Below are 27119 nucleotides of genomic sequence, written 5' to 3'. Positions count from 1 at the left end.
TTTACCACTCTCCTTCTGCAATCTTGTGAACTCACCCTCTCCAGTCTCCAGTCCATTCACTGTCACCACTATCTTCTCTTTCTTCTCCCCTCTCTCTTCCCACCCGAGGCAGCTACTTTTCCCCTCTAATACAAGACTCCTTTTTCTGTCCCTCAATACTACTCCCCACCTCAGTTGAGGGGCTCTTGTTTTGCAAGTTTCTTGGTGACCTCACTGCTTCTGGTGCCTTGTAAAATGCATCCAATACATTCTGAAGTGGTTGGCATTAGGAAAGGCATCCAGCTTTAGAAACCATGCCAAAGCAGAGAGCAAGGATTGGTGCAATCTTCTGACTGACCAGTTCCTGTGGAACCTTCCAACCAATGCCAATTAAATGATGGTGATTAATAAATTTTCATTATTATCATCATTGTCATTTTTATACTTATCATTCAAAGTGTTACTGTTTTTACTGCCTGCCTCATTGTTACTTTTTTTGTCTTGGCAAAAAAAGGGGTGTATTTAGTTCTAGTGGCTAAATTTGCTCTGCACTTTACAATAGAAACAATATTAAGTTATAGAATTGAACCAAAACCTTATTATGCAGGTCTGAGACTAATAGAAGGAAAATACTGTATTTCAGATCCAATAAACTCCTGCTAACATGGAAAAGGAGACATAAAACTAGCAGTGATACTGATAGTTTTTACCAAGAATGATGAAGATAGTTGTCATATTTTAATCATTTTCACATGACCTTAAACTCTGAGACTTTATGTCTGTATGAGAAGTTATTGGCATCATCACCAACTGCGTCAGCTTTGTCAGGAGTTATTGCCTTTTCCCATTCTATTACTTACATGTTATTAATTAAAGGATTTGGATTGTGTTTTCTTTCTATATTTCTGATGTGTATATTATAGGATTATGGTTCCTCTTTTAGCAGTGGAACTTTAATTCATTAATTGGTATAGATTGCTAGAAAGACTTTATTTCATGTTATTCCAGTCCACTGAGCTGGCAAAAATAATTATCACGTTCTGTGTCATGCTATATCTCCCTGAGAGCTAATGTTAAGTGTCTGTGATGTGCTCAGCTACTTGCATGTTAATTTCATGAGCAGGCTGCTGTTCTGATGATCATATCAACTGAAACACTTATCATAACAGACTGAGTGGCAGTAATTAATTGTCAATGTTTTTGTGCCATCAAGTGAGAATTAACTGGTAATGTGTCTTTTATTATTATTTTTTTCTAACTCAATAACAAACAATTTTGAAATTCTCTTCATCATAGTAATCATAATTTTAAATAATCATTTGTTATCATTATCATGAACTTTTTTTATCATAGAGTTGATATCATTTGTAACTCATCATCATATTTATAATCTCAATACAACTACCATCATCATCAGATATCTACTTTTGTTGTCATTCTTATCAGAATAAGGAAATTTGGAGGATAATACAGGTGGTTAGAAGCCATCCAAACTAATTTATTTATCTCTTATTTGATGCCTCAGCATTCTACCTTCAATTTGCTTTACACCTCCCAGGAATCTAGTAACCATTTTGTTATCAAACTGCCTGAGACTGCCCCTGGCTTTAGAACACAAACATCTTGTTTTAAAGTGATCAAAATTAAAATCATCCATCAAAATTTCCAATGATTGAAGGGTACTCCTAAATGGGCTGGTTATGCTGCACTGGCATAGGCCATGGTTACGGTCTCACTTATGTGAAATGAAGAGTTTTGCTCAAGAACACAACCCAAGTCCGGGAATGAAAACGATGATCTTATGATTGTGAGTACAACACCCTAACCACTAGGCTATGCACCAGTAGTTAGCCATGAGGCCAGTAAAATAAAACAAAAGAAAAAACATACTTGTTTCATTCAGTTTGACAACATTTTAGTTGAAAGAAAGAGTATTCCTTTAACCAAAGTTACTTTATATTTGCTTAAATATACCATTTTGTGCTATTGTCTGATAGTTAGACATTTGAGAGTTGTGTGGAGATTGGAAAGAAGTGTGGTGGTCTGTTTAGTGTGTATTGGTAACTTTTATAAAAGACAAGGTATAACTGAGCTGCAAAAACAAATTAATGTTGAGAGCATTATTTTTTAGTCAATGTATATAGCAGAAAATACCAAGGCAATACAGGACATATGATTGCAAATGGATGACAAGTAGTGAGTGAAAGAGTGCTGAAAAGAAGATAGATATGGGAGGAAATGATGAAACCATAAACCATGATGCTGGGCCTCACAAATGCTATGACAAAAGATTGTGATCGGTGCTAGATTACTGCTTGGTAGACCCATATAAACTATCCCAGCATAGGAAAACAAATGTTAAAACATTATTGGTTATGGTTCATATTTGATAATATTTTTTTTTTGTAGAGAAATATGACCCCCAAGGTTCAGAAGAAAGTCTTGAATCTAAACTTAGTCCAGTGTGGCAAGGTTCATTGCGACAGGAAGAAGGGTGAGTAAACTTTTTTATGCGTAAATTATAAGGTTAGAAATATTTCTTAGGTCAATTTTTCTTATCACTAATCCTCTTTTTATTAACTTAAATTTTAAATGTTTTATTTGCACCAATCTTATAAAAGCTACATAATATACCTTTCTTTTCTATTCTTTTTGGACAGCAACCACTGTGGGACAGCATATTGAAAGGTTTTAGTTGATTATTTCAATCCCAGTAATTTGTCTTATTATTTGTTGTAAGATAGGAAAAGCAAAGTGAACATTGGCAAAAGGGGAGAAAATTAATATTGTACGATATTTTTGCTTGAATATATAATTTTTCACGCACACACACACACACACACACACACAACAGGCTTTTGTACAGCTTCTGCCTAGCAGATTTCATTAACAAGGTGTTGATCAACTCAAGGTTATGGAAATTTTTTAATTAATGCTGCTTTTTATCCCCTCATTTGCCCTTTTCCAGAGGACTGTACACAATAAGTTCATTGTTATCATCTTTGAGTGAGAGAGTAGCTCATTCCACCAAAGTGACTCTGGGGTACAAATATACGAAGCCCAATGTACCCCTCATGACTACCCATCTAATAAGGTACATGCATTGCAACCATATGTACATGACATTTTGACCTTCATATCAAGATCAATAGTGCATGATCTTGCAAGTGAGGCCCGATTAGAGTTTTTCTCAGGCAAAGTAGCTCATCCCACTCAAAAGGTCCCTGAATAAGAGTCGTTGCAGGATGATGAATGACACACCCATGTTTCCAGAAGTGAATCATTCAAACCCCAAAGAATCCCTCTCAACTCATGGCTGACACTTTCCCACTACTCCTGCTTGTGATCAGAGATGCACATATTGTCAGCCACTAAGGGACATGCTCAATTGGTTATGATCAAGCAAATCATCATCATCATCATTTAATATCTGCTTTCCATGCTGGCATGGGTTGGCTGGTTTGACTGAGGGCTGGCAAGCCAGAAGGCTGCACCAGGCTCCAATCTGATCTGGCAAAGTTTCTACGGCTGGATGCCCTTCCTAACATCAACCACCCCAAGAGTGTAGTGGGTGCTTTTTACATGCCACCGGCATGAGGACCAGTCAGGCAGTCCTGGCATCGACCACACTTGAATGGTGCTTTTTACATGCCACCAGCATAGGAACCAGTCAAGCAACGACCACACTCAAATTGTGCTTTTTATGTGCCACTGACAAGAGACCAGCCAGCCTGCATTGGTACAGCAAAGAATTCAGTCGTCAGCCCCTTCTTATTTATCATAGTCCTCCAGACAATAACAGAGGACTTCAAGATAGCATGCCCCTGGGAGCTTCTCTATGCTGATGACCTTGCTCTAATAGCCACCAAGTCACTATCAGAACTAGAGGAGAATGGTTAGCCTTACTGACAGCATCCCTGTACATGGCTTGTACAGCTCTCACTAACCATTCATCTATCTCTAGTTTCTGCATTGACCACTAAATAAGGGATCGGGGGATACTGTCAAAGGCTTTCTCCATGTCAACAAAAGCCAAGTACAGAGGTTTAACTTTGGCTAGGTATTTCTACCAGAAATATAGCATCAGTGGTGCTTTTCCCTGGCACAAACCCAAACTGCATCTCATTTAAACTGATTCTCTTCCTAATTAGTTGGGCTATGACCCTCTCCATGATTTTCATTACCTGATCCAACAATTGATACTTCTGTAATCATTCATATCCAGTGCATCACCTTCACCCTTGTAACAGTTGACTACAGTGCTATCTCACCAGTCAATAGGCACGACTCCCTCATGTATCACTTGATTGACTATATGGGTGACTAGACCATAGCTGACACTGCCAGACATTTTAAGCATCTCCATGGTGATTCCTGATGGGCCGGGGGCTTTTCCTGTCTTCATACCCTTAATTGCTTTATCTACCAAGGTACTGTCAATTTGTATAGCTGGTCCCTCTGTTGGGTTGACATTTGGCAGACTCTCTTTCTCCCATTCATTCTCTTCATTTAACAACCTTTCATAGTGGTGTTTCCAACTCTCTCTCATTAAATGCAAGTAAGCCATCATCCATGCAGACACACTCTTTCCTATGACATCATGATTCTGTCTTGCAACACGAAACACTTCAAATCTTTGGTCCTCATGGCGCAGAACACTGGCAAATTTTTTCTTAACTGCTTCCCCTCAAGCTAAGTAAACCTGTCTTCTAGCTTCCCTTCTGGCAATCTGATACAATTCCATGCTACCACTGTTCTTCCAGTCCTTCCAAGCCTGTTTCTTTTGTCTAACCACATTGTTCCACCACCATGTTACCTTGGATCGAGAGGGGACTTTGCACCATCCACAGATCTGATCAGTAGCCCTCAACAGGTTGTCCCGTAGAAAACTCCAATTGTTTTTCACATCATGTGATGCTATATCCCCCTCTATTTCGTCAAAAACTTGAGTAATACATCTCTAAATCTCTGTCCATTTGCAGGATCTTCTGGGCATCCATTTAGCCCTGATCCTGAAGTTGCTAACTACTAATCTATGTTGTGGGTTGCATTCTTCACCTGGGAAGGTTTTGGCATTTATAAGTAGCCGGCAAGGATGTAATCAATTTGACTAGTGTGTCCACCAGATTGGTAGGTGAATAGGTGACTGGTCGGTTTCCTGAAGTTAGTATTACAAACCATAAGATCATTTGCATTGCGGAACTTCAGCAGCCCGGCTCCCTCCTCAGTGTGGGAACCAAAACCATAGCCTCCATGTATGCCATGGAAGCCCCCTTCATGTTGTCCAACATGCCCATTGGAGTTGCCAGTCACAGAAAGAAGGTCCCTGTCATTTGTCAACGAGGTAATCTGCAAGATGGTGCCATAAAATTGGTCATGGACACATAAGAGGTGCATGTACATGTTAACACTTCCAATCAGTTAAGATCAGAAGCCTTGAGAGCCACAGCCTTGCATCAGGGCATTATTATTATTATTGTTGTTGTTGTTGTTAAATACAAGATTCTGTATAACATTTTTCTTTATTTTTTGCAGTGAACAAATTACAGCGGTTTTGTGCTTACCTCTTGCATCTCAGAAAAAGTAAGCCTTTCAAATTTATTTTAGTTTTCATTCATGCTGGGATCATGTTTAGAGATTTTCTTATTTACATGTTAATTGAATCATCAACTTTTTGTATTATTGTACAGCTCGATTAATGATTATTCTCACAACTAATAGGAATGGGGCGACTTGTGTTACAGTTAAGCAAGCTGAGGCAAGCCAGTCTTATGTGGAATTTAGGAAGTAGTGTTTCATAGATGCCCTAAATTCATTTGGTGTGTCTCATCTTATAACAAGATTGTGGTAAAGAGAAAAATATGCCATTAAGACTACTCTCATTTCTATTTCCATAACTAAATTCTTTTTCCCTATTTTTAACACTGAGGCAGTCTTTAGAAAGTTGCAAATAATTTCTTCCTTAGACATTAGGACAATTTTTGTTTTTTTTTCAAGACTGGAATATAATCAAATTAATTGTAATACATTAGTGGTTGTATTTTATTAAATGATGGAAGGTAAAGTTGATCCTGGAAGGATTATAGCTCGGAGCAGGAAAAGTTGAAACTAAACAGTATAAGAGTGTTTTTAGTTTGATATTCTATACACAGACTAGCATTGCCAACACATTGCATAAACATAAACAGCAATATTGATTTTTAATATTAACTAAAGGGCATGGATTTTGTGGGAGAGATGTTAAACTCTAAAAGAATTTACTTTTCTTGTGTTACATAACTGATCACCACTTAGATGCCTAATGTCAGAAGGTATGCTATAAATTTCTAAATTACCATCATCATTATTGTCTAAATAAACATTCACTTATTTTATTCTGTTTATCTATATATATTGTATCTATATTGTTTTCACAGAAGCATGCAAGGAGCTCCAGATTGGACTTGTGTAATAGTTGGCTTTTCTTCGGGATACATTCGTATGTACACAGAGGTAAGACATGATTACTTAGTATTCAATGATTAGATAGCTGACAAAGCTAACATTTGCAAGAAAAATTATACATGCTATATAAGTTGTACAATGCAGGGTTTTATATGGCACAGTGCACTTAGACGTCTATAATCAGCTAAGATAGCATTGTCTGGCAATCTAGAACTACCATTCTCATTGTGGTTATATTTGTGCACATTGTGCACAGCATATCTGTGTATTCTTCAAAACAAGCAACCAACTTCTAAGAATCTGTGACATCATGTTCAAGTTCAAAGTTACTTTTGCAAGTTGTATATACATTTGTGATCCCTCTCTATTTTTGGTATTGTCTTTTGGAACTATCAACTCCATTTTGAAACTAGCTGAGATACTTTCAATAACATCATGGTGCATTTCATTTGCCTTAAGTCTCGATGCACAATAGTACTAATATCCTTCCTGCCACAATCCATATTAACCCTTTTGTTACCATATTTCATCTGAAATAGATCTTTATTTCAGTGAAATTTATAAATAATTAAGAATGTGGTAAAATAACGTGTCATTATTAAGCTGATTTTTTGGAACATAAATCAGCATGAAATTTTAATTGGAAATTTTAATTTAGACCACTTTAAAATATGATGGTTGTAGCCTAGTAGCAGGAGTGGTCTCAGGTAGATTGGTGTTGAAAGGTTAATTCCTAAATATGCTAATGTCTTTCCAAGACAGAGAATTAAATGTAAGCAATAATACAGAATTTGTAGTTTGGGGGATGGTAATGTTTTTTTTTTTTTTTTCATTTTGTCAATTGACCACATGTCCTATATACTTGATCTTCACTTCAACTTTATTATTATTCTTACTTTAGTGCCCTTTACCTTAAATCTTTCATCACACATTCTGTGACCTCTTTTGTAACTCTCCACTCCATGTGTCTCCTGTTCTGCTTAGTCCATTCTCTAAATGGACTAAACAAAACAGGAGGAGATACATGGAGTGGAGAGTCACTGAAGAGGTCTCAGAATGTGTGACAAAGGATTTAAGAAGACCAAGTATATAGTGTATGTAGTTAACGGGGGTTAAAAAACATGACCCTCCCCAAATATAACAATATCTGTTTCAACATATAGTTTCACGATAGGAAACTTGCAAAACAAATACATAAATATAATAATATATTTACCTTTTATTTTTTTTATTTTATTCTCTTTTAACGTTAATTTTAAAAAATTTATATTTAATACTGTATTTTCTTTGTAGAATGGAACATTATTGCTATCACAACTATTGCATGAGGAACCAGTTCAGAAGCTGAAATGCAAATCCTATGAAGCACCAAGATATCTTGGGATGGCTGAACAGGTAGAGTTGATATTGCATTTCATTTACTGCATTGAATTTGTATTTTGGTTTGTGTATGCATAATTATTATCTTTTCTATGAAATTTCATTTGTGAAGCAAGTTCAGTTCTAACACCTGAATATACTTACCCATATCCTAAGTTTTTTTTCCCAATTTCTACTTTGGGAGAAACTATCATGTACTTCTGATTCAGTTGTCCAACTGTGTTGCATTTTATTTGAGCAAGTGACTTCTGCTATAGCCCTGAGCTGATCAAAGCCTTGTGAGTAGATTTGGTAGAGGGAAAGTGAAAGAAGCCCATCATGTGTGTGTGTGTGTGTGTGCGCGCATGTGTGTATGTTTATGTTTGTGTGTACTCTTGTCTGGACATCACATGATGATTGTAAACGAGTATCACCTTCATACAAGTGATGTTGCTTGTTTCCAGTCCCTTGTGTAAAACGAGTCTGGCCATAGGAAAATACTACCTTGCTTAGAAACAGGTGAGGGGTGGAAAAAGAAAGACATCTAACCACAGAAAATCTGCCTCAACAAGTCCATCTGTCTTACCTATGCAAGCATTGAAAAGTGGATATTAAATGGCGATTGGTATTAAAATAGTCATCCAACTCTAGAAACCAGGATAAATCAGACTGGAATCTGGGGCACCTCTCCTGCTTTATAGCTATGCTCAAACCGTGCAACTCATGCCAGCATGGAAATCAGATGTTTAAGGTTGATGATGATGATAGATGTATGTATATATAGTTAAAGATCGAAGCTCTATTCCTTGAAAAGGAAATATATTGAGATATGCATAATTACACTTGATTTACATGATATCAGCATGATAGATTATATTCTGTCCTGTAAAACTAGGGTTTATTTGAAGAATTTATATCACAAATAAGACTCTGGAAAATAGTACCATGCTCTCAACATTTTTGTTTCAATAAAGGAAGAGATGATAGAATAAACACATATTGCAAAGAAGATTTTTGGTAGATCATTAATGCCTATAAGTGAGCCAAAGTACTGTAACCCTATCTTACAGAAAAACTGCACAGTATTCCACATCCAACCCCAAGTGTATGCAAAAAATAAATAAATAAATAAAATCATGTCACCCTATTTAAAAAAATGCCTGAATTCCTCTTCATGGTATTTAAGTAACTGCAATTCTTGCCAAATTCTATGCTGCATATAACTACAATTCAAACAGTGTTACTGCTTAGAGTTGAAAACTGGAACTGAGAAACAAAGTTTAACCTTGTTTTGGAAAGAATTTCTTGCTAAAACCGCTCAAGTTTTCTTGCTTTGTTTTTCAGGCATAGTGGTACTTAATATCTCAAGTGGTGGTCAGAATTTCATAATTCTTATTTCTTATTATTTATTTGTTAATGATGTAATTAGAGAAACAAGACTTGGACTTAGAGAAACTAGAGCAACATTTTGGTATCATCTGTACACACTAGCTGTTTTATCAGGGTTTATTGATTCTGAAGCAAAGTAGAATTATCACATTGCATCAGTTTTGAGTATTGTTTGATATCCATTCATTTAAACCTACTACAGTCAAATAAAGTTGAGTGCAGGAAACCTTTAGGTGTGGATTTATAATCCTGGTTATTATAGATATATATTTTTAAATATCATCACATTTTTATAGAAATCATGCTTACACAATATACTTAAAGTAGAGAGGAGTAGTTGGGGAAAATTTATTGAAAATCTAAACATTTTTTGAAGTGAAATTTTGTTCATATGTATTATTATTTTTCAGCATGAAGAATTAATGATTCTTTACAAGAAGGCTTTCCTTACAATAGATGGATTCAGCTTGTTTCAGTCTTTACGAGCCTGTCGAAACCAAGTGGCAAGAGGTAAGTGCCAACTATTATGTATTGTTCCATAGCTATTTTTTAATGTTTCCTCAATACATTAGGCCTTAATTCTTTGGAATAGTATGTAGTACCGAATGCAAACCTGTCAAAATTATGTGACAAATTGTGTGAGTGTATGTTAGTACACATTTGTTTATAATGTATGTATATGCTGTATGTACCAGTATATAATGTGTCTGATGAACAAAACCACAAATTTGCTCTAAACTTTTATTTTGTGTTATACAAAGACAATAAGTTTTATACTTGTCACTAAAAATCTTTCTACAAATTAATGTAATACAGTTTTTAAAATATTTACTGTAATTCATTAATTTCTTCACTGCTATATTTCTGTTTATATCCCTGCTCATTTTTATGTCTTTTAATTCATGTAGACATAAGCACAGGCATGGCTGTGTGGTAAGAAGTTTGCTTTGCAGCTACATAGTTCCAAGTTCTGTCCCATTGCAAGGCACTTTGGAAAAGTGTCTTCTACCATAGCCCCAGGCTGACCAAAGCCTTGTGAGTGGATTTGGTGAATGGAAACTGAAGGAAGACCATCATGTGTGTGTGTAGTGTCTGTGCCCCACCTGAACTCACTGCACAATAATGTAAATATGTTCCAAAGAATGAAAGCTTGGAAATTTGTCCTAACAATGCTTTATTCTGTAGTGATTAGTTTTATCATGACAGGTTGACTAATTTACTTTCAGTTTGACTGTTTTAAAATAGGCATGTGTCTTTTCATGCTTGTTTTGGATTATATATCTTGTGTAGAAGTACGGGGGTGGCAGGGTCTCCCCATTTATATTTCAACATACTTTTTTTTTTCAAGTATTGTAGTTATATGTGTGGTTTTACCAATAGATATTAAATGTAAGACTGGAAGCGAAATATGATGTTCCCAGGTTTATATCAGAACACAGTTTTAGGATTACTGCAGATTTTTCTTTTCCATTTATAAGTTGGCCACCCTGCAAATGTTACATGAAATGTTTTGTGATTCTAGGAATGAATTTTATCTTTTATTTTTGCATCCAATTTTAAAACATGTTCAGGAAGTGAGTCAACAAAACAAAATTACTTGAAGATCTTTCAAATTTAATCAAATCTGTTGCTAATATGATAGTGTTGCTAACCTGTAGTATCGATCCTCTTGATCCTCATGCTTCTATTGAAAAATTTTTGGATCCTAAACCAAATTTAGGCTACAGGTTCAAGAGAAAGATAGCAGAGATGATTATCAAGAAGACTGTAACAGCCACCAAAGAAAATTTTTACTCTGTTTTTATAAAGAGCTCAAGCACCGTTTGCCAGAAAATATTAATATACTGAGGAATATCAAATGTTTTCAGTAGAGAATATTTTGCAGCATTTCAAAGAGCCAATTTTATCTGTCTTAGAAGCAATGCATTTAACCCTTCCGTTACCAACCTGGCCAAAACCGGCTCTGGCTCTGTAGTATAAATGTTTTGTTTTCATTAGTTTTTCATTAAAATATACCAGCAAACCTTAGTTGCTTAATGATAAGTAAGTTATTTTACTAAATTCATTGTTATATTTAAAATAATTTAAAGAAACACAGAGCATCTCAAAATAAATACAGTAACAAAAGGGTTAAATGAAGAAAAAAATTGCTTCAGTTGAAATTCAGTTTAATAGCATTCATTTAGTTAAATGGACAAATACAACCAATACTGAGGCATTCTGGCTGGAAGTTTTGGAATATAAAGAAGCTACTGGAGGAAATCCTTTAGAGATGTTGCAAATTTTGCCATTAATCTATTGACATTGCCAAACTCAAATGCAGAAGTTGAACGGTTGTTCAGTAGTATGGGTGTAATCAAATCAAAATTGAAAAACAAAATGCATCTTCCTATGCTTAGATCAATATTGTCTATAAAATATGGCTTGAAAAGATATGGCTCATGTTGCAAAAGCTTCGATATTCCAAAACACATAATTAACAAGATAGGGACCTTGAATGTATACAGAAGTCAAGACCTAGGCACTGCAGCTGAAAGTGATCAAATCAGTGAAATTCAAGAGATTATTTCTCAATGCTGAATATAATTAAAGAAAGTAAATAAAAATTAAGCTTTTTGATATAATTTGTCTTCAGCATTTCTTTTTTCTTAGTTTTGAGCATTTTTTTGGTATTTTTTTCTACTGAAATTTAGCATAAAATTGTGATTTTTAGTTGGCAACACTTGCTAAAGGGTTAAATATGAATATGTCTTCTTCAGCTGCTGCTAGTCATAGTGAGTCATTCCTGCAAGCTCCACCTTTAGCATACAAAAAATGGGCTTTCCAAGACCAAGACCAAATCTTCGACCAGTGTAGCAGAGGTAAATAAAAATGTATTTTTTTAAAGTTTTAATTGTATTTTACTGTTGCCTTTTCATTGGTAATGTAGATGGTTGAGGTAGTAAAAGGATAGATCTGATGTGTTACAGTATCCAATGATTGGCACTTCCTAATCTGTTTTCATCAAATTTTGCTGTGTTATAGTAAAACCCTGCATGATGCCTGCTGTTAGTTTACTGTAAAATAGTTTCTCTTTGATGCTTATTAAGGAAAAAAAAACACTTTTTGGATCAGGCTGTTAGAAAGGGAAAAGTATAGGGATAATATTTAGCAAACTTTGAAGCCAAGAGGTGCAGTATGTGCTTGCTAAAGTATATATATGTGTGTATGAATGAGGACAGTTGCATCAAGAGACGCCAATCTCTAATTGTAGCAGGAACCTGTGGAAAGGGTAGACCCAGAAAGATGTGGGACAAATGGGTGAAGAAGAACCTACAAATTTTGGGACTCACAGAGAAATTGAGAGGGGACTGAGAATCCTAGCAGTTTGCCGTGCATGAAAAGACATGCCAAGCTCAGTAAAAGCATGATTGCCCTTGCAACCCTTTCCAGCTGAGCATCCCTAATCTTGCAGGCTCATAAGTGCTGTTTCCACATAAAGGGCACCTATACTGGTGCTGCATACAAGCATCCAATACACTTCATTAAGTGGTTGGTGTTAGAAAGGGCATCCAACTGTAGAGACCATGCCAAAGCAGACATGGTGCCTGGGTAGCTCTTCAGCAGGCCAGCTTCTATCAAACTGTCCACCCCATACCAGCATGGAAAACAGACATTAAGTGATGATGATAATGTCTTTGAGAATAACCTGAAGGATAGTAAAAATGAGCGATACATGAATGAAAAAAAATTGAGAACTGAAGTTATATTGTGAGGTGAAAGAATTTTTATATTGTTTAGTGTTGAGTCAAACAAAGGCAGTGTAGCTGATGGCATATAAAAAAGTTGATACAAATTGTGTGAATCTCAGCCTGTGTGCCACTAGTAAATTCAGCAAACCAGGGATCTTTACAGTATTAGAAGAAAAAGCAAAGGCTGAATAGTATATCTGAAGAGAATAAATGGATTAACCATTTCTGAATATAATTGAAGCCCTGGTGGCTTAGAGGAGGAGGTATAACATCTTAAATGTGGAATCAATCTTAATTAACTTTGCTGAAATTTTATCAAAGAAATTTTGTTCCTTTTATTAGAGCTAAGATTTACTTTAGGATTTTGTGGCTATATGTCACTCGGCCAGTCTCAAGTTTGTCCTGTTATGAAGTATTGATTTTATACTTAAGATGGCACATATTGGCTTCAGTCACTGACATCATAGCTGCATTCAGAAGAAATTTATCCACATTATTAATAGCTTCTTTCTCATTAAAAATAAATTTCTGTCTTAACTCTGGCCTCTTGTTACCATTATAACTATAATGGGATTTTCTTTTCCCAGTTGCAGCTTACTACAACCCACCTCTGCATATATCTACAAACTTCAGTTGCCTCTTCCTTGATTCTCGCTATCTCTATTGAGTTTCTTTTTATAATTTCTTTATCCAATATACCAAATTGTTCATTTTGTGAATAATGACTGTTTTCTCTTCCCTTTCAATCCAAGAAAGTTCTTCCTGTGTTCTCCACAATGTACTTTCTTCCTCAAACATGATAAAACTTAAAATATTACACAGTAGAGTATATTCATATCCTGTAGAAAACTACCATCTCCTACAAAATACACATATTTGTTTAAAGTGAAAGTTTCTTTTTTTTTGTGTTATCAGGTATATGCAGCCCTAGTGCTTTTAGTCAAATGACAATTGCATCAAATGTGAAAGGATTTTATTCTGCTGTTCGTCTCTCACCACCTGCAACATCTCTTTATATCACATCTGGAAGTTTTCCATGTGTTGGATTTTTCTATGCTGAGGAAGTAAGATTCGTTTATAATATCTGATAACCTTTCTGTTCTATTTGTATTCTCTAATCCATTTGATTCTGTCATTTTTTTCTTCTATTTATAATATTTTCTATTGTGATTCATCTGGGGTTAGACATCATTATAAATTCTTAAAGCTCTCCACAGCTCAACTGTGAAATAGAATTGTTGCTAAAATTATTTTGTGAAGTATCCTCCATTTGAGCAAAATTCTTAACTGATCAAGTTGTAGCCAAACAGCTTCATCAGTTTCTTTAACTCATCAGCCAACAAGCTTTTGTATGATTGGTAGATGTAAAAGGTTTGATGGGTTGTTGGAATATTCCAAGTTATCCAGAATCAGTCTACAGTTATTCACCAATGAGATGCATGAGAAAGCTTTTTGGGAAGTGTCTTGTCAAAGACCACAATGCACTTCTTGCAATCAAATGCATACTCAGTAGTGATAATACATGAAATTGTATTTCAAGTTATCACAGTATACATAGGGTATTATAATAATATCTCACTGCAGTGTATGTGTCAATATATATAATAAATATATAGATGAAGGTCAGCTGGTTGCAAGTGCTTGCTGAATAGTTTTTATTTCAGTGATTTCCTTCTCCTAGATGGATTATCTTCACTACAACTAGTGAGCACCATCTACCCTTGACTATATTGGGTGACTGTTGACCCTCATCAGTTCCTCTACCCTTTAACGGTTCATCCTGTAGGATGTCCAAAATCACTTTCCTCAACAAGCAAGCTCAGTGAAGTTGCTGGTTTAGTTACCAAAGACCACACCATACAACTGGTTAATATATATATATATATATATAATATATATATATATATATATATATATATATATATAGGTTTGTTTCTTCTTGCTTGCACGGTTTGGACAAATATGTTCAGGCATTATTTTACAACCAGATGCCCTTTCAGACTCTAACTCTTACTTATTATTCAAGTAAGGAATCACTTACTCCTTATAGCTCAAAAGACAACAAGAGCTGAGGCATTTTTCTTTTTTGACAGAAGCTAAAGAGACCACTAGTCACACTTTCATACAAAATATGTCTGTGTATGCACGCGCACACACACACACACACACGCACGCACGCGCGCGATGGTCTACTCTTTGTTTCTGTCTAACACATTCTGTTAAAATTCTCTGATTGACCTGGTGCTATAGTACAAGACACTTGTCTAAAGTGTTGTGCAGTGGAACTGAACCCAAAACCACATGGTTGGATGGTAAACTACTCAACCACGCAGCCATGCTTATATTTAAAATGCATGAAATTGTTTTATACTATCACAGTTTACATATGGTCTTATACAACATTCTTTTGCAGTATATTATATTCTGACATATAAAATTGTATTCTGTAGTATCATTTTATGTGATAAGTCTTCTTTCATTAGTATGACTTCTCAGTTTTATAAAGCTGATCAGCTGAGAGTTTATGACAGTCATTCATTACCTAAAAGAACTGTAACAATATATAAGTCTTCATCATCATTTGTGTTGCTACAGTACCTTATTCCTGACAAGTTTTGTTATTATACCCCATCAGACTTTTTAAGCTCTTATTTGTTTTACAAAAAAATAATTTTTTTTTCTGTTGCACATACATGCAGATACACACAAAAATAAATTATAATCAAGCAAACAAACTACAGTACTTCTTATTTTCTAATCTTTTATTTCTAGGGAAGCATGCAACCCATCCTCTCAGATGTTGCATATGCTGTTGCTCACAAATTGAAGTCTGCATTTGTATCTGCTGCCAGGTAGATATTGATTTACAGTAATGTTTTTGCTTTGTGTAGCTGAACATTTAATATTCCTTTTATTCAGAAAACTGCTTTCTTTCATCAATAATCCACTCAATGATTTATTTTGCACCACCTGTATTACTGATCTTTACTTTTCTTTTAATATTATAACAATAATAGAAAGAGAGTAATAACATAACCAAATGACAGAACACTGGTTTCGATGTTTTAGGGTATCTAATGTCGCAATACAAAATCATTCTAGAGTAGAGTTTTCTTTTCTTTTGAAATGTTAAAATAGTTATTAATAATTTGGTTAAATCTGCACACATACTCTCTCTCTTGTACAATATATGTCTCAAGCTTACTCAAAAGAAATGACATTATTACTGTAACAGCATATACTCATCTGATCTCACAATTGCTACTGAGCTTCTTCTATAAAATCATTTCATCAGCTTTTTCCATCTATTTTTCAACCCAAATATTGACTCTTAATTTGTCTGTTGCAATAAACATCAGATATTAAACAATAGATTTAAATTGTATCACTTTAGAATGGATCTGATTCCTACACAATGCTCTGAACATGACTTTGAACAGATTCAATGAAATGCAGATGAACACTATATCAAACAGATTTCCTCGTAGCTTTCTGAGAACCTGGTCAGGGATCATACATATGTTAGCAGCATGGTAGGTGTTGTGATTTTAGTTTTGACTACGTGATTTTGATTGTCTCTATTGTTGTTATATGCCTGCACTGTGATTGTGCGGAGTTCTGTTCTGTTTGCAGACAACATGTTATTGTTATAAACCCAAACTCGAATATCAAATTTTAAAAGGTTTTAATCAACTAAAAATACAGTAATCTACAATACAAACAAAGATTGCTAAATTGTAGGCAAAACTAAACTTCAACACAATAACATTTTTAATACAGTGAGTTTCTACATTCTCGACTAACTAAAAATCAACGTTGAACATGTCGTCTGCAAACAGAACAGAACTCCGCGCAGTCGCAGTGCAGGCATATAACAGCAATCGAGACAATCAAAATTACATAATCAAAACTAAACTCACAACAGTAGGATTTCATGCAGCCTATTTACCACCGGTGTCTAACATTCACATTCACACCAATAGGCAATTTTGTCATGAGAAGCGAACTTACACCTTTGAAAAAAGTTGTATTGGCAGAGGACTTTTGTTTCCTGGCAGATTCACCCTTGTGAAAGGTGAGGTAAAATAAAGTGTCACATATACCACAAAACGGAAATGGTTAAAGATGCTTAATTCAGAGAATACTTGGGTACTGTTAAATTAGGGTCACATGGAGTCAGGATAGGACCCTTGTCAGAAATATGGCTATAACAGATGACTAATCTCCAGCTAAATATGCCAGTTTGGTGTATGTTACTCTATTGCTGACAATTACTATTTATAGTGGGGGACTTTGATTGTTTTACCCAGTCACTTAACCCTTTCGTTACCAAACCGCCCGAAAAAAATTTTGGTTAATGTGACCAAACCGCCCGAAAAAAATTTTGGTTAATGTGACCAAACCGCCCGAATTTACCTATTCATATTTAAATGAGAATATCAGAGCAAATCTTTTTAGTACATTCGTGAAAATACGTATTATACTTCGTAAAGAGTTCAACTACAGTTTTGTACAAAAATCGAAGTGTAATTTTAATTCCGTGAATTTTGGGAGATTTTTTTCCGAAATTTGTTCCTATTGTGTTTTCAAAATTTGTAATTCTGACAAAAAATGGATACGAATTTCATTATATCAAGCAGCGAGTCAGAATTCGAAGGATTTTCTACTGAAGACCTTGATAAATCTAACTCTATGACTGAAAAAAAAAAGCATGTGGTATTTGATAATGAATCTGATGTTTCATTTTCCGAAAGTGAAAACAGTGAATCCGACAGCGATAAAGAAAATGAATTGGCACCTGAATGGAGTGAAAATTTAAAAACTGGTTTCTTTCGGTGATTTTTCTGAAGAAACTGGACCAAGCCACAGACTTTCCCAGAAGAGTAAAGCCTTAGACTATTTCTTTTTACTTTTTCGAATGAGCCTATTTGAAATCATTACGGTGGAAACGAACCGTTACGCTAAATGTAAACAAAACGAAAGAAAGGATAGTTAGTGGTTTCCCATAACCTTAAATGAAATTAAGACTATTTTGCCATAAATATTATTATGGGTATCAGAAAGTTACCCAGAATAACAAATTCTATTGTAAAATTTTGTTGTATACCCAATTGAATATTAGCTAATAACCCATTTTCTATAGCGATGTTTGAACAAAATTTTAATAATTTTATATTTTGTTGAATTTACCTATATCTACCTGCAATTAGAGTCACTTTGTGACAAAAATTATAGTATAGAATTGGTTGAGAACATTTCATTAAATTATCTTCCAAAATTCACGTTAATATATTGATAAATAAAAAAAGTTATAGTTGTTTAATGAAACCAGACTAAATTTAGGATTATGTTAGAAATTAATTGAAACACAAATGTATTTTGGTCAGAAATATAGTAACGAAAGGGTTAAGCAAAGCTAATAGTTTCAAATAGATGTACAGAGCCTTTAGTATCAAATCAATGTTGCATAGAAAGTTTAATTGAATTGATATGTTGGAGACTATGCCATCCTATTTGTTTTCACTTTTCTTGCCTTCACCCTGCAACTCCAGGACGGAGATATACATAATCTCGGTTGTATCTTTTCCATTCTGAATTACTGTGAAGCCATGTATGTACTTTTACCTGCGACTAACCTGTCTTCCTTATAAGTGAGATATATCATGTATTTTATTTGTTACATATGCTACTACAGTATTAAACAAACAAAAAAGATAGTTTAGATTCAGTTACATTTTATTACATTTTCTTTTATTATTATTTTGTTGTTGTTTTTACTTTCTACTTTTTAATTTTTGTTTTAATTTTCTATTTTACAGTGGTTTGCTCGGATTTGGTTCTGAGAATAAAGAAAAAAGGAGACCTAAGATTGAACCAGCAACCACACTACCATTAAGGTAAGGCTAAGAACAAACATCTGCAATACTATTGTAATTGGATTAACTCTTCTGTGCTCGTTTTGTTTTGATATTTTTTTCTTTTACTGGTTGGATAGTTATTTTAATGTGGATATCTGTGTTATTGTTGCTATTGAGTAGCTCTAGTCTACACATCTTGAACATACAAGGTAACAACAATTAGTTTGGAGTGATTTACATAACTGCCATCCTCTATGTGGTAATTCAACTTGCCGGAAGTAGCAGACAAATTCTTTAATTCACACCATGCTGTCTTTAAAAAAAATGAAAGGACACATCAGCCAATGTAGTCCAAGAAATACAAAAAGACATGGCAATAATGACTGAAATGCTTTGTATTGAGATTAAATAACAATAACTGGATGTGTCATATCAAGACTTCACTGCATGCTGTTATGTTTTGATATGTCCAGAGATTTAGATTTGGGCCAGGGAAATTAACTCAATTGGTTTATGCACTCTATGAATTACCTGATGACTGACATCAGCGACTCAACATGTTTGGCTGTTGTGAAACAATTTTGATTTACACATGTTTGTATTTCATGTTTGTCTTTGTTAAGTGGAGGGACAATAAACTTAGTTAAGCTGTTTTAATAATCTAGTGTTTTATTAGTGCATTTAGTTGTTTTGTCAGTGATTGGATATGTCATTACATAGATTACATAATTTGGGAGAGGCCATAGCTAGTTCTAACTATAGTTGCCAAATCTCTGGAAATTGTCTGTCATAATAGAAAAACAATGATTGTAAAGTAGAAATAAATTAGCTTTTAAAATATTGATCTTTTCACTAGGGGAGCCACTCTTAATAATTTTGAATATAATGGGGTTTTTTTTTCACTGAGACACATCAAATTTAGTTTGGAAAGGACTGAATTCCAGTATGTTATTGGTGCTTATTTTATCAGCTTGAGTGGAATGAAATATAAAAATGATCCTGGTATAATTTTAACCTCAAAATGCCAGGTTATATAAAACACCAGATTAAGTAAAATGCCAGGTTAAATAAAGTAAAGTATTTATATTCTGTTTTATTTAATGTTTAATCTAGAAAAAACAACTTTTAGTAATGTCCGGATAAAACATTATTTGTTCCACTAAAATGCTTGACAATAGAAATGGGTATTTAGCCATACTGTTGATCACAGTACGCTTTTGACCAGGCAGCTAGATCAGATCTTTGGGAATTCTGCTTCAGATACCATATAGCAGTGGATAGGGATCACTGGGGATATGTTGTAAATACTTAACCAAATGAAAATAATGGTATTTATAATTGTAATGCTGCATCATTTTCCATTACTTCTCTCTCTCTCCCCACCTGATTTATTTGTTTTGTCTTTTTAGTCTCTTTATACTGTATTCAGTGTCTTTTTATTTTTACAGTCTTCATCATCATCATTGTCAGCATCCTTTCTACTTTATTTGTTTTTTTTATTTCTTTTTCTCTATTTTCTTCCATCTTCTTGACTAATGCTACAATCATTATTCTCCATTTCATTTGCAGCTCTTGTTGTTGAATTAACCTCTTCACACACCACTCCTGCTAGCAGTATCTAACAGATACAATATACAACTACATTTTTAACTGTTAAACAGAGTTAACATGATAATCCAAGTTGAGTTTCATTTGCAGGTTTGGTTTGCCAGATAAAAGGAGAATTGGAGAAAGTATTGTATTGTCTCCTAACAACAAATATGCTGCTACAACAGATAGCTATGGACGTGTGATACTTCTTGATGTACAACGAGGCATTGGTATTCGAATGTGGAAAGGTTAGTTCATAGAATCTTAAGTGTAATAAACTTTATATTATTACTGTCCCATTCTATATGTGTGACCGTCTCTCTCTCCCTCTATATCTATCTATCTCCCCCACTCTCGTACAGAATCTTATTTTTGTTTCCATTCTATGCTGCACAGCACTTCTGTCCTTGGCTGCTGCCAGTAACATTTCAAGTTTCCTATAAAAGGTTACTATCTCTTCATTCAAGTCTTCTCCATCACTGGAAAAAAGATATTGTGAATTGTCTCCTACAAACCTTCTCTCCATGCATCATAGTCAATTCAGATAGCAAGAGAAAGATTTGATTCAAGTGCTTGACTGGTACTTTATTTGTTGATCCTAGAAGTATGAAAGAAAAAGTTGACCTCAGATGAGTTTGAACACTAGAATACAAAGCCAGAACAAACATTGAATGCTATTCTATCTAATGCTCTAACAACTGTTCCAATTCAATACAAAAAAAAAAGAATTTTTACAAAGACATCAGTTTTCAGATTTAAAGAGGTGATGTGACTTTATCCGATTTTAATTTCTAAATAGAAATATTTATTTATGAAATCAGTGCATTTAGAGAGAAAAGCTTAATAGCTTGAGTGAAACAGTTCCAAGTGGTAACAGTGGTGGCAGCTGTGTTAGTAAGCCAAACCTGTAATCAGACTGATTTCAACCAAGAAAAATACAGATATAATGTGTCTTTTTATTTTTTCCACTAATCTAGTTGTCTTTTTGATAAAGTAAAACAATATCTTCTCTAGAGTTTTAAAATGATGTCTAGGGTCTTTTTTTTTTTTTTTGTGGCGTGATATAATAATTAGTCAAGTCAGCTCAGAGGATACTTCTTGCTGCTATCAGAATAGATTCTTTCTGATTTTATGTTTAATTCCTGCTTATCTGAATCTGAACTAAAATCCATACTGTTGAGTTTTGTACACTATTTCAGGTACCCTGGTGACATGAAAGTAATAGAGAATATAAGCTTGTTAATAATTGACTGCTGTAAGGGTAATGTAATACCAAAAATAGTAGACCACATAACTAAATACTTTTCAGTATTTAGTTGTCATTTGCAGTTTGTTGCAAAAATTGTGGCCTTTAGTTAATAATGAGCTCTTGTTGTCTAGGAAGTGCTTATATTTGAATATGTGGTTTGAAGTGAATATAGTGCAGGCATGGCGGTGTGATTAAAAACTTCATTTCCTAGCTATTTGGTTTTAAATTCAGTCCCATGCATGTCACCTTGGGCATATGTCTTCACTTTTGCAAGGGAATTTGGTAGACAGAAGCTGAACGAAGCTTGTCATATATATATGTGTATGTATGTGTAGGTGTGCATCTGTGTTTGTGCACTCTATAACAGTTGCTACAGACAGTGTTATTGTTTGTTGGAGAGATAATAATGTTATGTATCAGAGGAAATTGAGTGAGGAAGTCTAGTCAGTATTATTGAAGACTGAATGTGCAAGTCAAGATGAGAATGCAGGCTTTGCTATTAATGTCATCATAGAGAAATTCAGCTTCTATGGATTGTATCAGAGTTATAGCAGCACTTTGTACCATATTGGCAAGGTTAACTTGTCAGAAAACAGTAAGAATCAACAAATTTGGTACAGTGATTGTATTATATTGTTTACTTACTTTACTTTCATTTAGGCTACCGTGATGCTCAAGTTGGTTGGGTGCAAGTGAAAGAAGAGAAAAGCCAATGTACCAACCCTCAGAAAATGCAGCGACTTGCTCAGTTTTTTGTTATATATGCTCCAAGACGAGGTATCCTCGAGGTATGATGTATAAGTCATTATTTTCATCACCATCATAAATTTGATACGCCATCCAATTTTCCACTGTATGAGTTGATTGAGTCTGCAATATAACAATTTTCAAGATTCTCATTCTTGAACCTTGATAAATTTCCCCTAGTCTTTTCCTTAGATCTTCAACACAAAGATGATCAGGCCATCTTTGTAGATAGAATCTCTTCTTTCCTAACAGACTGCTCCATCTTTACTTTTTTAATCATTGCCATTATTTATCTTCTTGTTTTCACACACTGATATGGATTGTTTGGATCTTACAGCATCTTGTCACTCATCACAATTCTTTGTCTTCTTTGTACTCCCTCTGTTTCTCAAATTTATGCCACACTGATAAACCATACCATACCTAGGTTATCCCATTACAATCATTACTATATCACATCACACTTCTGACACTCACCTCATTTAGTAAGGGGATAGATCTTTTTGTGACTAACAAGGCCATTTCTTCTCCAACTTATTTCAGTCACCACAAACTGTAGACACTATGCCACTTCTGCAATCACCAATAAAATTTCTGAATATGTATTTAAAAAAGGCCAACTTTATACAATAAATTGAAACTATTGTATTGAGTCAAACACAGTAGCACTACACGAAAAGGTGGATTGTGTAGTTGCTGACCAGGTTGATGGGCATGTCTGTGGATTACTATAAAATATTTCTATAAATACTTTTATGTCACCACATTGTTTTGCTCTAGAAGAGCTGGCTGCTTGTGCTGTTCAACAAAATTGGTATGAATTAAATCTTAAAAATTATTACATAGTGCACAACAGAGCATATGAATTAATTACAAATAACAAATCTATATACATACGCATGCGCACACACACAGAACAAACATGGTTTTAATGCACTAATCACAATCCTTTAAGTATTGATTTATGTTTTCTCTTGAAATTATAATCCCCAAACTGTTTTACAGCAAAACTAGTGATAGTTTCTACTATCGAATTAATTTTTTATCTTGTACAGCCAGCTGTCACTTGTGAGCAAGTAGGACTTGGTAACTTGTATCATGCTTTCACTAATTGTTTTAGGTGGTTATGTAATCCCAAGTAGACATAGACACACTCTCAGTCTCCTCACTCTCGATCCAATGGAACATGTTGGATGTAGCAGCTGGTCCACCACCCTGACTGGTGCTCATTTTCAACTAAGTATTGGGTTGACAACTAAGTTCCTGCTGTTTTTTTTAAATTTGGAATTTATTGGATTTTTAAATTTTGGAATCTGTTTTTCGAGAATTCTGTTTTTGAATCCTTTTGGAATCTATTTTGTTTTTTGTTTTTTTTTCTAGTTAATTTTAGCTAATTTTTGTTTATTTTCAAATCATTAAAATGGAATGTCAAATTAAGGAAAACGAGCATTTTCGCCACCTCTTTTTTAATTTTAATCAAGGTTCTAAGGCCGCAAAAGCTGCTCCCAACATTTGTGCTGTGTAATGGAGAGGGTGCCATAGCTGAAAGAACCGCTCGTGATTGGTATGCCAAGTTCAAAACTGGAAATTTTGACCTCAAAGACACACCTCGTTCTGGCCATCCAGTTGAGTTTGATGAAGAGCAATTAAACCAACTTTTGCACGAAAATTCTCGTCAAACAACAAGGGAACTGGCAGAGAAAATGAAATGCTCCCACACTGCTATAGAGAAGCATCTTCACTCAATGGGAAAGGTTCAGAAGTATGGAGCATAGGTTCCACATGCTTTAAGTGACAACAACAAAAATCAACGAACCACAATCTCCGCTGGTTTGTTTGCCTCATCACCACTCAACTCATGAACACAAGCAATGATTTCTTTACCGAATCTTTACTGGCAACGAAAAATGGTGCCTGTACATCAATATGAAGTAGCATAAGGAATGGCTTAGCCCCGGTAAACAAGCAACACTGCATGTGAAACAAGACCTTCCTCCACATAAAACAATGTTGTGCATATGGTGGGACTGGGAAGGGATTATCCATTACGAATTGCTTGAACGGAACCAAACAGTTAATGCGGAACTCTATGTTCAACAGATGGAACAACTCAACACGGCTATTCAAGAGAAAAGACTTAATCAGCAGCATGGAGTTCTACTGCACGACAACATTCACCCTCATATCGCCAATATGAGCAAGGAAGCCATTCAAACACATGGCTGGGAAGTGGTACCACACCCACCGTGCTCTCCTGATTTGGCATCAACAGATTTTCACCTCTTTCTATCTCTTTCAAATGCTATGTGCAGAGTTTCGTTCAATACTGATGCAGAATTGAGAGCTTGGTTGGATAAATTTTTTTGAGTCGAAATTGGGTGATTTCTATCAACAAGGTATTGAACGTCTTGAACATTGGGAAGAAATTGTAAACAACAAGGGTGAATACATTATTGATTAATTAGTTGTTATTTTTTATTAAACCTTTTAAAAAATTTAAATTTTAAAAAACGGTGGGAACTTAGTTGCCCACCCAATACATTGAAACAATGTGAAATGAAGTGCTTTGCTCTTCATTTCACATTGCTCAAAATGCAATGTGCTGCCTGGTCCTAGAATTTAGTCCACAACCTTATGATCCTAAGTTGAGCACTTCAGTTTCCTCATATATTATTTGCCAAATCTACAACACCAAGTAATTTATTTTGGGTATTAACTAATTTATAAATAGTCAGGCTGAGAGCACTTGTATGTTTCCAACTACATCTATGCTGAATGAAACCCAAACAGGTTGTAAGCACAATTCTTTCATTGTTAGACTCTTATTTCTCTTGATCTGCTATAACCTTCAACTTATTTTGTGTAAATTTAGAAATAATTTTATTATATTGAATTACTTGAAGACATTGATTCTATCAGCTGTTTCAGAAAGATTATGAAATGTACATACACATTGTATATTGACAACAGGAATTATTAATTTAATTTACACTTCATATTGTTAATCATTTTTGTCAAAATGTTTAAATAAATTAAGAGAAATTGAAGTTATTTTGACATTTACTGAATATACAAACTCTGCAGCTCATAAGCTCCCTATAAGGTTTTGACTACACTTTACACATTATGATCTAACTGTTAAACTTTTCCCACACAATATATTATAATTATGTGGCCCCTCTGCTATATTATACACACTAGAAATCAAACAGTATGATGGAGTATGCTGAATGTTTACAGACTAAGGTTGAATGAAGAATGTTCAGTTTGCTGTAGCTAACTCAACAAATCAGCAATAGTTATAAAAAAAAATATTTCTATTTTTATTTTTTATTTTATTTTTTCACAGGTGTGGACTGCTGTATATGGTCCAAGAGTTGCTGCATTCAATGTGTGTAAACGATGTCGCTTAATATGTCAAGGGTATGGTATGATGGGACTGAACAATGTCACAAGTCGAGATACTAAGACCAAAACATTCCAGATTGCTCTTGTTGATACAAATGGCTTCATTAAAACAATAGATGTGCCTTTTCATCTTGCTCTCAGGTAATTTGCATTTTCTTCTGTTAAAATTTATATAAATTCACAAGCACATTCATCTTGTATATTCTTCAGTTTGGCTATTCATTTTTACCTAGGTACACACATAGAGAGAGACATATGTTGAAAGAATACATGTCTACATGCACCACAAAATATCGTGTCTGCTAAGCACGTGCCTACACAAATGTACACCAAAAGTTGATTGGTCCTTGTGTGCGTCCTCACATACTGCAATGTCTTCCTTTGCAGAAGACTTTATATAACTTGATGTCGATTTGAAGTTGCATGCTAAATATAAAATACTATACATATTAATGTGTTGTATATTGTGTGTTTTAATTGTTATATGTTATTATGTATAATATATTATTTTTATGCATGCATATGTGTAATAATAGCTGATATAGATATTGGTTGGTTGATTGGTTTCTCCTGTCCTACTTTATATTATATAAAGAAAGGAAGCGTGAGAGTAAAAGAGAGATACAGGGAGTTAATATAAGAGTTGCAAGATGAGAGCTTACACTAGGCTTAGTTGCAGATAGTGAGTAAACAAAAACACTATACACAAACACAATGTGAAAAACAAAAAAACCTACTATAAAGTACAATAAAATTATTTAAAAAACTTAAAATATTTGAAAAAATATATATACCTTACCTGTTATTAGTCTGTGGGGAAAGAAGATATTTTTAATCAGCGCGTTGATTAAAAATATCTTCTTTCCCCACAGACTAATAACAGGTTAGGTATATATATTTTTAAATACGTTTTTTGAATAATTTTATTGTACTTTATAGTAGGTTTTAAAATGCTTATATTATTTTATTATTATATAGGATATAACTTTCTATGTGTATACCAGACAATAAGGTTGTCCTGAAATAGGAGTTGCAGTTCTATTGGTAAAATCCCAAATTTGTAATAATATATATATATTAGGGGTACTGAAAAATAATGTTACCTTGCCAAGCAAATTGTCTGATGTCATACCACAAACAGTTTACAAGCCAATAATAGGTGTCCTTGCAATCAACTAAAAAGTATAGAGTTAATGTAGAAATGTAGTGTGTGTATATGTGCTATGTCTGACTGCCCATGGAAAATGAGGCTTCCAAAGGTGGTTTAACAAAATTTGGATTGATACCTATCCAATATTTTGAATGAGTATTGATCAGGAAGACCAAATGTTCTGAATAATGACGCAGTGAAAAGAGCAATTTAAG

The 27119-nt window shown here is 34.3% G+C and overlaps 1 protein-coding gene across 2 annotated transcripts in view; it reads left to right on the top strand.

The window, feature by feature from the left end:
• LOC115217564 (rab3 GTPase-activating protein non-catalytic subunit) overlaps positions 1-27119 on the top strand; it is a 72018-nt gene that overhangs the window by 6125 nt on the left and 38774 nt on the right. For both annotated transcript variants that reach the window (XM_029787304.2, XM_029787303.2), the window contains exons 3-14: positions 2389-2473; positions 5515-5562; positions 6396-6471; positions 7717-7818; positions 9582-9681; positions 11931-12032; positions 13818-13966; positions 15675-15754; positions 18722-18799; positions 20459-20598; positions 22260-22387; positions 25696-25895. In XM_029787304.2, coding sequence (XP_029643164.1) covers positions 2389-2473; positions 5515-5562; positions 6396-6471; positions 7717-7818; positions 9582-9681; positions 11931-12032; positions 13818-13966; positions 15675-15754; positions 18722-18799; positions 20459-20598; positions 22260-22387; positions 25696-25895 — 1288 coding nt within the window. The remainder of the gene's footprint in view (positions 1-2388; positions 2474-5514; positions 5563-6395; positions 6472-7716; positions 7819-9581; positions 9682-11930; positions 12033-13817; positions 13967-15674; positions 15755-18721; positions 18800-20458; positions 20599-22259; positions 22388-25695; positions 25896-27119) is intronic.

This window comes from Octopus sinensis, linkage group LG11, assembly GCF_006345805.1.
Source record: "Octopus sinensis linkage group LG11, ASM634580v1, whole genome shotgun sequence".
In the NCBI taxonomy this organism is placed as follows: Eukaryota; Metazoa; Mollusca; class Cephalopoda; order Octopoda; family Octopodidae; genus Octopus; species Octopus sinensis.
Note: the sequence above shows the minus strand (reverse complement) of the source record. Positions and strands in the feature narration are given on the sequence as shown.